This window comes from Pan troglodytes, chromosome 4 (genome assembly GCF_028858775.2).
Source record: "Pan troglodytes isolate AG18354 chromosome 4, NHGRI_mPanTro3-v2.0_pri, whole genome shotgun sequence".
Classification (NCBI taxonomy): domain Eukaryota; kingdom Metazoa; phylum Chordata; class Mammalia; order Primates; family Hominidae; genus Pan; species Pan troglodytes.
This window is the reverse complement of record NC_072402.2, coordinates 110704722-110718071: the sequence shown is the minus strand read 5'-3', so window position 1 is coordinate 110718071 and position 13350 is coordinate 110704722. Positions and strand designations below refer to the sequence as shown.

Here is a 13350-nt window from a genome sequence, read left to right as displayed (position 1 = left end):
CTTAACATTTATATATAGAAGGTAAAGTAATTAAATCATCAATGATGTGGAATTGACTCATGCAAGCTGTCTGAGCATTCCAATCAGAGTAAAAGTCCCGATGCTTTGGTTTTCCTTTCCTTCGAAACTAAGGTCTAATCTACTGCTTGAGATAGAGCTTAATAATGTTTTTGATTAATAAATTAATCTTGATGGCTTGGATTTAAAATTTTAACAATTAAGGCTGGTTTACTTAAAAGTTTACCTATCAATATGTGCAACTGTCTTCAAAGACACCATTAAGATCAAGAACATATTAAAAACTCAGGTGGTGTGTGTGTGTGTGTGTGTGTGTGTGTGTGTGTGTGTGTATTAGACAAGTAATTGCACTTCAAAAAAATAGGACTGGGCACAGTGGCTCACACCTGCAATCTCAGTACTTTGGGAGGCCAAAGAGGGAGGATCACTTGAGCCCAGGTGTTCGAGACCATTCTAGGCAACAGTGAGACTCCATCTATACAAAAAAATGTAGATAAAAATTAGCCTGGCATGGTGGTACACCCCTGTTTTTCTTCTTCTTTTTTTTTTTTTGAGACGGAGTTTCGCTCTTGTTGCCCGGGCTGGAGTGCAATGGTGGGCTCTTGGCTCAGTGTAACCTCTGCCTCCCAGTTTCAAGTAATTCTCCTGCCTCAGCCTCCTGAGCAGCTGGGATTACAGCTGCCTGTCACCATGCCCAGCTAATTTTTGTATTTTTAGTAGAGACGGGGTTTCACCATGTTGGCCAGGCTGGTCTCAAACTTCTGACCTCAGGTGATCCACCCGCCTTGGCCTCCCAAAGTGCTAGGATTATAGGTATGAGCCACCATGCCCGGCCGCATGCCTGTTTTTCTAGTTACTCAGTAGGCTGGGGTGAGAGGATCACTTGATCCAAGGAGTTCCAGGCTACAGTGAACCGTGATCACCATCCCAGTGCACTCCAGTCTAGATGACAGAGCAAGACCCTGTCTTTTAAAAAAAAAAAAAACAGGCTGGGTGCGATGGCTCACGCCTGTAATCCCAGCACTAAGGGGAGGCCAAGGCAGGCTAATCACCAGGTCAGGAGTTAGAGACCAGCCTGACCAACATGGAGAAACTCCGTCTCTACTAAAAATACAAAATTAGCCAGGCAGGGTGGCGCATGCCTGTAATCCCAGCTACTCGGAAGGCTGAGACAGGAGAATCACTTGAACCCCAGGAAATGCAGGTTGCAGTGAGACGAGATCATGCTATTGCACTCCAGCCTGGGCAACAAGAGCGAAACTCCATCTCAAAAAAAAGAACAGAAAAAGGTTTAAAAAGTAATTTTTATATGTTTCTTAATTCTAGTTTTATAGTTATTTTCTTTAGCTCTGCTCTTTGAATAATGCCTCAAAAATCAGAAATAAGTATACATAGCTAGTCATGTGAATCTGCATAATTGGAAATTATGCTAAAAGTAAATTGTATAATCTAAATTCTTCGTGGGCAGAGCCTGTTATCTTTGTGTTACCAACAGTATCTAACTAGATGCTTAATAAAAGAAAGTACTGAAGAAAAAGTAAGGAACAGTTTCAAATTAAAGGAGACTGAAGAGACGTGTCAATTAAATGCAAATGCAGCAAGTAAGCATGGATTGGATCCTGGGTAGGCAAATGGGTGGGAACTGCTGAATCATAATGGGCAATTAGTGAATGTGAATATGAACTGTCCATTAGATAACAAACAGCACCATATCAATGTTACATTCCTGAATTTGAGAATTTCACTGTGATTGCCCTAAAAAAACTCCTCGTTCTTAAAACATACATGCAGAAGCAATTAAGGACAAAGGGGCATTACATTTGCAATTTACTCTTAAATAATTCAGCAATAATAAAAAACTCTGCACACACATTTATCCAAAGTAATATAGCAACTATGGTGTAACATTAACTAAAGTCTATTCTTTGAATTAATCTATTCTTCTCTACATACGACACTATCTCATCCTCAATGTAATTTTTATGGGGTCACGTAGCTATGTTTAGTTCTTAGTGCTTTCACTCAACTATGTACTTTGTGCTTAGTAAATGACAGGCACTGTTCTAGGCAGTGAATTTAGTAATGAATAACGCAAGCAGCACCCTTTAAGGAGTTCAGTCTACAACAGAAAAAATTTTAATATGATGTAAGTATTATGAGGTAGGAGGAGGGTGCCTAACTCAGCCTTTAGCAGACGTCTTTGAGAGTTGGGGGATGGTCATCTTTGGTTATGGACAGCAGCCTATTCTGCTGGATAAACTGGAGCTAGGACTTAAAAGATAAATAGGAGTTTGCCAAACCAACAAGAAGAAAAAAGGCCTTCTGTTTAGATAGCCAAGAATGGCTACAGCTTAAGAATTACATGGGAGGAAGTAGGACAATATGAGGCAAAACAGCAAGGGCCACCAGCACTAAAAGAGGTAGATTCAAACTGTCCAATCAAATCTAAAAGCAATAAAACAGATTTGCCTGTAAAATTAGGCAAGTACTCTCATCAAATATTTGCCAGGAAAAAGTTATAATAGTTGAAATATATAAACAGACACCAAAGACAAAAATTTTTATACCACACCTCCTGTGAATCAAATCTATTGCTGTATTATAATATAGCGTTTAATTCTCCTAGCAAAAGGAGTATCGACTTCTCAAATGTTAGCAGATAAAAATCCACAAATAAAATTTTTTTAAAAGTGTTACCCAAAGGGCCAGGCGCGGTGGCTCACACCTGTAACCCCAGCACTTTGGGAGGCCAAGGCTGGTGGATCACGAGGTCAGGAGTTCAAGACCAGCCTGGCCAACATAGTGAAACCCCATCTCTACTAAAAATACAAAAATTAGCCAAACATGGTGGCGTGCGCCTGTAATCCCAGGTACTCGGGAGGCTGAGACAGGAGAATCACTTGAACCCGGGAGGCGGAGGTTGGGGTGCAGTGAACTGAGATCGCACCACTGCACTCCAGCCTGGGTGACAGAACAAGACTCCGTCTCAAAAAAAAAGAAAAAGAAAAAGTGTAACCCAAAGAGCAGCAGTGTACAAAGACAATGAAATCCTGTCTATAATCTTCATCCTATAAGCCTACAGGAAGAGGCAGAATAAACTTACCAATAGTTGCTTTGTATTAATTCTATTAAATTATATAAGTGCACATGAAAGTCAGTTTCATTACACTAAAACACTGCTTTGCCAAATAATAAGGAACGATATATTAAATCTTGAAACCACAAGTAAACAGCTAAGTATTATTCGCTTATTCTCAAGAAAGTTGATGTTTCACCACAAATCACAACAAAAATACAATTGAGATTATTATGCCTTCGACAATATCTAGAAAACATCTTTGTCCTGTTAAATAGAACTTATAGGAGGCCACGGTATGGACTGCATTCCCACACTAGGCCCCAACAGACCTAAACAAAATGGAATTACTCATGCTAACATTCCATGTCACCAAACCAAAACTAAGTTGTTCTCCTAACCTTCAAGATATGTGGAGAAAAAGAGCTAATAGCCAAATCCCAAAACAGACCAGTTTCAGTTAGCATGATAAGGAAGTCCCCTCTGCTTTAACCTTTAGAAGAAAACTAACTTTGAAACGCCAATGTACATTTGGTTTTTGGTCCTGCTTTCCTCAGCTCTTTTCCGTCTTTAAAGCCAACCTCCTTTGCTCAGCCATTGGAATGCTCATTTTATTTTATGGTATAAAATGTTGCGTAATTCTAAAATTGCAAATAAACCCATTGCAATCTTTAAATTTGTTGTGATTTTGTCTTTTGACAGTCCTAAATCTATTTCACTGAATAAACTATTCAGAAATAGTCAAATTAACAAAGGTGAGCCAAAAGGTCAAATAGAAGATTGGAAATTACTAATTAAGATTGCCCCCCAAAAAAAGGCCTGCTAAAAAAAGGTCTGTTCTTAGCTCTCTATTGATAATTACTTACACCTTCTCCCTAAGTAGCTTGTCTGCCACTGCTGCTTTAGGCTTAGCCCACAGACCATTCCCTGTTTGAGGATGTGTCAAATTCTGCTACGGTGTAACAAAACACCTCTGGAATGCCAATTATACTAAAATAACAACATTAATATAACTGTATGAATGCCATAATAAGCTAAATAAAAATGCTATTAGCAACTTAAAATTGTAAGCACCCATGGTAGAACTTAAATGTATGTAACTTAAATGCAAGAAAAAAAAAGTGCTCAAAACATCAGCCTAAGTCTAATCAGTAGCTAGAAAATTAGAACAAAATCTCTCCTCATCTGTTAATACAAGTGGAAATGAAAAGGAAAAACGAGGCATTAATCAACTATGAAGAATGGAATAACCATCTGGTTTACAACTGGTAATGTCACTCGGTCAAGCCGTGCAGCTTCTTTTATACCGCAGCACCACCAAGTGGCAGAAGGACAAACTGCAATTCTAGCTGAATACTTTCATCATTCAAAAAAGGCCACTGCTATGGACTAAATTATGTCCCCTCACCAAAAAAATTCATATGTTGAAGCTCAACCCCCCATGTAACTGTATTTGGAGATAGGGCTGTGAGGAAGTAATAAAGGTCAAATGAGATCCATAAGGGCAGGGCCCTAATCTGACAGGGCTGGTGCCATTTTTACAAGAGGAAGAGACACCAGAGCTCTCTCTGTATGTACACAAGAAGGGCATAAGTGTGCTCAGCAAGGTGTTAATCTATAAGTCACCTTGCTCTTGGACTTCCCAGCGTCCAGAACCGTTGCAAAATAAATTTGTTGTTTAAGCCACTCCATCTGTGATATTTTGTTATGGTAGCCCTCACAGACTAAAACAGCAACACTTCACCCTAATCCCAAACTTTATGACAAAGTCGGTCATTTAAAAATCAAAAGTCAAACTTGCCTTTAAAAATCCTAATCCAAAAATTTACTGAAATTAAAGTTCCTTAGTCAGCTATAAAAGGACATCATAGAGATCAAAAAGAATGTTTAGAGGTTAGAATTTTTATTATGAAAACGAAAAAATTCTCCCTGAAATTAAGAGACTATGGCTCTTCAGGATGCCTGTGCTTCCCTCAAACCAAGACAAAAACCTAAAATGGAACTGTTTTGTTATTCCAACCAATGTAATATCCTCTTCCTGACCTGGACAACCACCTTACTGCCGTAAGACCAGTCTAATCCCATGTACAGAGCTACAATCAATTCCTCTAAGCAGGATACTGCTTTCTATTTTGTCCTTCCTTATAAGCAAGAGAACTACAAAGTTTGAGGAAATAAAAGGGAGGACTTTTACAAATGGTCCGTCTCATTTCCTACCATCTACAGAAAGAAAAGCTAAGCTCTTAGGTGATATGGCAATTCCTCACATTCTCACCAAACTGCTTCCAATTTTAAGAGTTGTGTATTAACCTTCATTTACTCATACACAACAGCTTTGTCTATAGGCTGTTGTAAATAATAGCTTGGGCAAGCTGTTCCATATCAAATTTAAAATACAGCATTTTCAATCATTTTTTGATTCTATTACAAAGTGAATAACCACTAATGGTTTTTCTATAATAAACCACCACCAGCAGTTTGTAAAAATTTTAACTATTATCCCTCATTAATAGTTACACCCAAACTTAAAGTAGGCAGTAAACACTGTTGCAGGAAATCGAGTCAAACATATACAAGGCAATGAATTCTAATGAAATATGCCACAAAATCCATACTACCATTTCAAACAGTCTTAAATTCATCAAATCACTACCACCTTAGAATTTTTTCCTTAAAGATATTACTTCTAATGGACTTGAGTGAATCTCCTTAAAGGTCTTTATGTCTTACAGAGGTTAAGTGACTAAAGTCTCTAGGGTACTGGGTAACAAAATGTATGCTAGAACAAAAATCTTTCAACTCCTAGGCCAATCTGCTTTCCCTTATATCATACTTCCTATTAGTTCAACTTCTCAAATCTCAAGAATAATTGTGTGATACATGATAAATTGTGTGATAAATGGTAAGAAATAAGAATACGGGAAACAATCCATCGCAAGGTATTATATAATAGTGAACAGTAAAGACAATAACTGCTATTGAAGTTCAGAGACTAACACTACTGTTTGCTAGAGCTAACTGGTAAGATTTTAAAATAGAATTTTAAGTAAGAATGAAGGCTGGGCACAGTGGCTCACGCCTGTAATCCCAGCACTTTGGGAAGCTGAGGCAGGAAGATCACTTAAGCCTAGAAGTTCAAGACCAGCCTGGGCAACACAGTGAGACCCCACCATTAAAAAAAAAAAAAAAATTAGCTGGGCACGGTGGCATGCAACTGTGGTCCCAACTACTTGGGAGGCTGAGGCAGGAGGATTGCTTGAGCCCAGGCGGTCGAGGCTGCAGTGCACTATGATCATGTCACTGTACTCCAGCCTCAGTAACAGAGCAAGACCCTGTCTTTAAAAAAAAAAAAAAAAAAAGAAAGAAAGAAAAAAAGGAACAAACTTCAAAGAACATCCATTCTAAACTTCATTTTAAGAAACTAAGGCCCAGTCAAGCACGGTGGCTCGTGTCTCTAATCCCAGCACTTTGGGAGGCCGAGGAGGAGAGATCACTTGACCTCAGAAGTTCAAACCCAGCCTGGGCAACATAGACTTTGCCTCTATAAGTAAGTAAATAAATAAATAAATAAAAATTAAAACTATGATGTTGCCACTGGACAACAAAGCGAGATCCTACACCAAAAATAATTGTATGTGTGCATATTTATAAACACACACACATAGATACACATACACACACACACACGAGAGAGACAGAAAAGAAACTTAAGCCCTATACACAGAGTTAGTTGGTGGCGGTGGCAGTGGCAGTCCTTCAGGGAAAAGGGATTTAAGCTGGGTTTAGAAACATATCTAGATAGGAGCTGAACAGAAGGAACAAGAGAGGACATTCCAGGTAGGAAAATAACAGTAAAAAAATTTTTGGTTTTTTTTTTTTGGTTTTTTTTTTTTTTGAGACAGTGTTTCACTCTTGTTGCCCAGGCTAGAGTGCAATGGTGATCTCGGCTCACCGCAACCTCTGCCTCCCGAGTTCAAGAGATTCTCCTGCCTCAGTCTCTCAAGTAGCTGGGATTACAGGAATGTGCCACCACGCCCAGCTAATTTTTCGTATTTTTAGCAGAGACGGGGTTTCTCCATGTTGGTCAGGCTGGTCTCGAACTCCTGACCTCAGGTGATCCGCCTGACTCGGCCTCCCATATTCAGGCATGAGCCACCGTGCCTGGCCATAACAGCAAAAATTTAAAGGCCGAAACAAACCAATCAAGTTCAAGAGAGAGAGAATAAATTGTTTTGACTGAAAATACGATAAATTCAGAAATGGTTAAGATTTGTGTGGGGAGAGGGGACAGAGTTTAAATACTTAAAGAATTAAACTTTATCCTATAGGCAGTGGAAAGCCTTAGTGGGTTTTCAGCAACAAATGTCAACTTCTTAGAAAAGCCCAAATTGTGCACTTGTCAGGAAGCCAAGGCTATAAACATAAAACAAGGATTATAACAGCCAAAATGTTTTACCAATAGGAAATCTAATTCTAAAGGGAAAGGTGGGAAAAATATCATCAAAGAAAGGAACAAGAGATAATACAAAATGGACCATTAAAAAAAATGGGAACAGATAAGAATAAATGAAAAGAGATGTGGATAAAAGAATCAACAGTGATGTTAAAAAAAAAAAAAGTAAGTTACTTCGTGCACTCAAGTTCTGGAAAGGGTTAAGACAGTCCAAAGAAGTAGTCTATATGGCTAAAAAAAATACATTCAGACCCTAATAGCCAAATTTACTGTGTATCAAAATGGAATAACTTACCTCTCTAGCAGCACAATCATGAGGAGCTTCTTCTTTATTTACTTTTCCTTTTGGAAATCCCCAGCCTGATTTTGCTAGGTACCCCTGAACCAGTAGTACCTACAAAACAAGCAAAAGTAAATATCAAACTTGCCCTCCTTTTCCATGCTCCTTTCTAAAAATCAAAGGCATTTTTCTCCTTACTTGAGGTAACTGTTACCGCCAATAATTTTACAGAGTATTTTCTTAAAGTATCTTCAGTGAGTCTGAATACATCACCACCAGTGTGAAAGCATTCTGCCCATTTAAAAAAAAAAAAGTCTTCAACAATTAAGCGACACTTTTTTGTACCACACCGTAACTGCAACAAGTAAAAAATCTGCAGACATAGCATGCGGATAAAATATACAAAGCTTGGCCTTTTAGCACTAAAAATCTAAGTATATTTTAAAACCTCAATTTAGAAACACTACATCAATAACAAATTTTGTTAACAGACTAACGATCACCATTTCACTAAAAATCTTTATTTCATTACACTCACATTTTCAAGTGTCTCATCAAGAATAATTGCACCATATGTTGGTACTCCCATTTTATATTCCTTCCATTCATCCAAAACTTTTTCCACATCTTCACCTTGAGGCAGCAAAAACGGACAATGACTGAAGAGTATAAATAGTGTCAAGGAAGTTACTTTCTCCTTTAATATGGCTTGAGAAATTATATACAGAAAGAGACCCATTTAAATCAATAGTGTATTTCATGTGAAATTATTCAAATCTTCCCTCATTTAAGTGTAGCATTTTGGCCAGGCACCATGGCTCACACCTGTAACCCCAGCACTTTGGGAGGCCAAGGCAGACTGTGTTTTTGTTTTTTCTACATTTGTTTTCTCTTAAAAAGTCATTGTTAACTTTTTCATTTGTAGCCTACACACAAATCAAGTTTTTAATACTCACAGTCCTGGATCCCTAACACAAACTAATTCTGGACCATGTAAACACCTAGAACATTTCTCGTTAAGTGAGTCAAATTCATAATGCCAGGAGTTATAGATATTAGCGTAATAACAAGAAATAGAATTACATATATAAAGTGATAGCAAGAAACAGAAGAAAATATATTGCTAAGAGAAAGAAACTATCACATCAGAAAAAGAATAAAGTGCTTAATTCTGGGAAGGAGAAGTATGAATGAGGTATGCCATTCTATACTGTTTACCACATATATATTGTTTCCATAATGAAGAACACTTTCAACAAATTTTATTTTAAGGATTACAGAGAAAGGCAAATCAGGTATTAAGGAAAACATAGCCAGTTTCAAAGAAACTAGGCATGCCTCCCCCCAAAACTGGGCAGTGTAAAATATTAATAGTAAAGTAAGTAAAATCCAAACCCTGAAATTATATGCTCAGACTTCCAACACTCCATGCTATCGAATGCCCCATCACTATAATACTGTTAATTTTAAAAAAGCATAGAGAAAATGATAATTTATGATAGTATCTCTCAAAATGAGGTCATACTTTTAAGGGTTCTCAATTCTTCAATAAAAATTTGTATACTTTTTCATTTTGATATTACTCTAACATGCAATCTGAGCATATATTCAATTATCTAGATGACCATATGTATCAAATACTACCACTTGATTTCAGAGACCATATTGGTACTAGTACTACTTTAATTGCTACAGGCTATTAAAAACAGAAATAAAGCTAATCTACAAATGATGCATTACAATCAAATGACATACGACATAATATAGAAAGGAATGTTTCATAACAGAGAGCAGAGAAAGGTGGTGTTAGTACAGGTACACCGAACTCAAAACACCCTCAAAGAAGTCGGCATTATATTCATTCACATTGTGATGAAAAGTCTGGTTTAAAAAAAAAAAATCACATCAAATTCATTTTATTAATTTGAATTTTACATGTTCTACAATTCTGTAATTTAAAATTTGTTTCATAGTTGTAGTACAAATAAAATAGGTCCTCAGAGCCCAAGTCAAGTCAGCCATATATAACAACACTGTAATTTGGCCAGGTGTGGTGGCTCATGCCTGTAATCCTAGCACTTTGGGAGGCCAAAGCAGGAGGAATGCTTGAGCCCAGGAGTTCAAGACCAGCCTGGGCAACATAGTAAGACCCTGTCCCTACAATTTTTTTTTAAGACAAGCGCAAAGTTAATCTCAATATAATTAGTGCATGCCTTCATTTGGGGAGGGGAAAAAAAAGATGAAAGCTTGGATACAACATTAACCATTCCATGAAGCTCTATGGTTCTATAAGGGCCTGGTAAGATTCTAAAAGGTATTAAAATTCTGGCTTTACATGTTTAGTAAAATCCCTAGCAGAACTTCAGCCAAGGAGCAAATGTGGGATACTCTTGTCTGTATCCACGTTGCTGAGTGCTTACTGAAGGAAAAAAAATCAAAGACTATGCATAATTTACAAAAGAGAAAACAGAGGCATAGACAAGTTCCACAATTTACCCAAGGATACATAGCTAGTAAGTGGCAGAGAAAGGATGCTAACTCAAAGGATGTGGCTCGAGAACGTATGCTCTTATCAAAGTATGCAGTCTTCTCTACTGCAATATCCCACATGTACCATCAACTCAACTAGCCCATAACAGAACCCATCAATTCCCTACATTTCTCATTTTCTTGTCAATGAGATGGCCAAGTAAACGATTTACATGTACAAATATATGTGCTTCTCAAACTTACCCTTTGAATTAGGCACTATTAGTAACCTTATTTTTCAGGAAGAAACTGGGATCCTCAACTGCTCATACTAGAAACCTGGGTACCATCCTTTCTTCTACTTCTCCTCAGATATCCAAATCATCACCAATCTTACCTCCTAAATAGCTCTCAAATTTGATCTCTTCTATTCATTTCTACTACCACAGGTTTTCTCTCTCTAGTAAATTAATAAAATAGCATGTTAACTAGATTCTCAGAATCCAATCTTGCCTTCCCCCAATTCTATGTTCACACTATTTCACAGCAGTCTTGAAAAATACCCCTATACGGAGAAATAAGCAAATGTGGGAAAACGTTAATAATGAATGAATACAGATGAAGGGTATGATGGCAGTTGTCATGTTCTTTGGCCATCTCCGAAAGTTTTTTCCCAAAATAAGTTTTTTTAATCTGTTTTTTAAAGAAATATGGCCCACAAGACCCTTACATGTTTTAGCCTCTGAATTACTCTGTAGCATCATCTCTTATCTTTCCCATTTAGTCTAAAATACAGTAACTTTTTTCATTTCCTCCGATTTTCCTCACATAAATCACTATCTCAGAGAAGGCTTCTATTTAGCTCCCAAATCTTTTTTTTTTGGAATAATAGTTAACATTTATTACTTATTAACATTTATTGATCACTGTGCCAAGTAAACGACTTACATGTACAAATATATGTGCTTCTTAAACTTACCCTTTGAATTAGGCACTATTAATAACTTTGTCAGGAAGAAACTGGGATCCTCATCTAAGACGAATTAAATAACCTACCCAAGATTTTCGAGTGGCCAAGATGGGAATCAAACTCACAGCCTCCAAATCGTAAGTGGGTATCCCTCTTCTGTTCCCACTGAACACTGTGCTTCTGTATCATATCCTACCACACTGCACTGTAATCATTTCCTTTCCTGTCTTTTCTCATCTTCTTGAAGATACTGAGTCTACTCTCTTCACTGCTTAAGGCCTGGCACAGAGTAACCATGAAGTTACTTAATGAAGTGTACCACATTAAACATTCCTTCTCCATGTAGCTATTCTTAGTTAACTAAATGAAACATACCTAAAACAAAGGTTGTTGGTGTTTTGTAATAGCAGGCAAAGTGTAAAACTCATGTGCAAACAGACACAAAATGTTATCCGAAACCCTAAAGTATGTAAAGTTGCCCTAGTAGGGCTGTAAGTCCATACAAAATGACCAAAGCAAAAGAGGACTTGGTTATCTTAGTTATGTTTCCTTAACTAGATTGTAACTCCTGAAAACCAGGCTACTAAGATTTCTCCAGAGAACCTATCACCAAGGCCTTTAACAAAGATAGTGCTCAATATATTTCTATTTCTCTCTGATTTCTCATTAACTTCTACACATTTAATCAAACGGTTTGATCATTTCTTCCTTTGAAATCTGTCTCCCATCAGTGTTTTCTTTGTAGTCCCACTACCATGGCTCAGGGATTTATTGCCCTGAACGTCAAGTGATGTAACAGACCAACCAATAAATCTTGGATACCTTTTTTTTTTTTTTTTTTTTTTTATTATTAAGACACAGTCTCGCTGTGTCACCCAGGCTGGAGTGCAGTGGCGCGAACTCGGCTCACTGCAAGCTCTGCCTCCCGGGTTCACACCATTCTCCTGCCTCAGCCTCCGGAGTAGCTGGGACTACAAGCGCCCGCCACCACGCCCGGCTAATTTTTTGTATTTTTTTTTTTTTTTTTTTAGTAGAGACGGGGTTTTACTGTGTTGGCCAGGATGGTCTCGATCTCCTGACTTAGTGATCCGCCCCCCTCGGCCTCCCAAAGTGCTGGGATTACAGGCATGAGCCACCGCACCCGGCCTTGGATACCATTTTCAAATGATCAGAGTAATATTCTTTACCGTTGCTCAAAAATGTGCTATGGTTAACAGTTAACTGTTACAGAACAATCACTGTTTCATCCATTTTCTACAGAGCCCGAAGGATTCCATACTTCATGAGGCTAAAGGAAAGTGACAGGCAGCTGAGAATGAGGGTATTTCAGCTCACCTATCCCTACTCCAACTCTAGTTCTAGTACACGAACTTGCGGGTACAAATCCATTAAACATACACGTCATGGTCAAAAACAATAACCTGGCCAGGTGTGGTAGCACCTATAATCCCAGCTACTTGGGAAAAATGCGGGAAGACTGCTTAAGCCCAGAAATTCAAGCCAGACTGGGCAACAAGGCAAGACCTTATCTCAAAAAAGGAGAGGAAAAAAAAAGACCTATGGAATAAAATCAGTTTGGGCACAGTTGCTCACACCTGTAATCCCAGCACTTTGGGAGGCCAAGGCAGGTGGATTACTTGAGGGCAGGAGTTTGAGACCAGCCTGGCCAGCATGGCAAAACCCCATCTCTACTAAAAATACAAAAAAAAAAAAAAGGCAGCTAGGTGTGGTGGCTTGCACCTGTAGTCCCAGCTACTCAGGAGGCTGAGGCATGAAAATCACTTGAACCCTCCCTACAGGTGGAGGCTGCAGTGAGCCAAGATCACACCACCACACTCCAGCCTGGTCAACAAAGTGAGGCTGTCTCGGTTTGTTGGGCGGGCGGGGGGAATAAAAATCAAAGTGCTTTGGCTCAAGATTTAAGAACCCATACGATGCCATCATCACCTCACATGACTTTCCAACTATATCTGCTATTATGGCCCCATGAGAGGACGCTGTTCAATTCAAACTAATTTATTTATTGAGATATCCTTTTTCAAATCTCCAATTTTTCTTTACCTAAAACACATTCCCCACTTCTA

General features: G+C 38.2%; 1 protein-coding gene across 5 annotated transcripts in view; it reads right to left on the bottom strand.

The window, feature by feature from the left end:
* The window catches only part of DCP2 (decapping mRNA 2), a 44274-nt gene that overhangs the window by 20225 nt on the left and 10699 nt on the right, over positions 1-13350 (bottom strand). For 4 of the 5 annotated variants that reach the window (XM_016953631.4, XM_016953633.4, XM_063810575.1 and 1 more), the window contains 2 exons: positions 8366-8493; positions 7843-7941 (listed from right to left, as the gene is read on the bottom strand). In XM_016953631.4, coding sequence (XP_016809120.1) covers positions 7843-7941; positions 8366-8493 — 227 coding nt within the window. The remainder of the gene's footprint in view (positions 1-7842; positions 7942-8365; positions 8494-13350) is intronic. The other variant, XM_016953634.4, reaches the window with a different exon arrangement.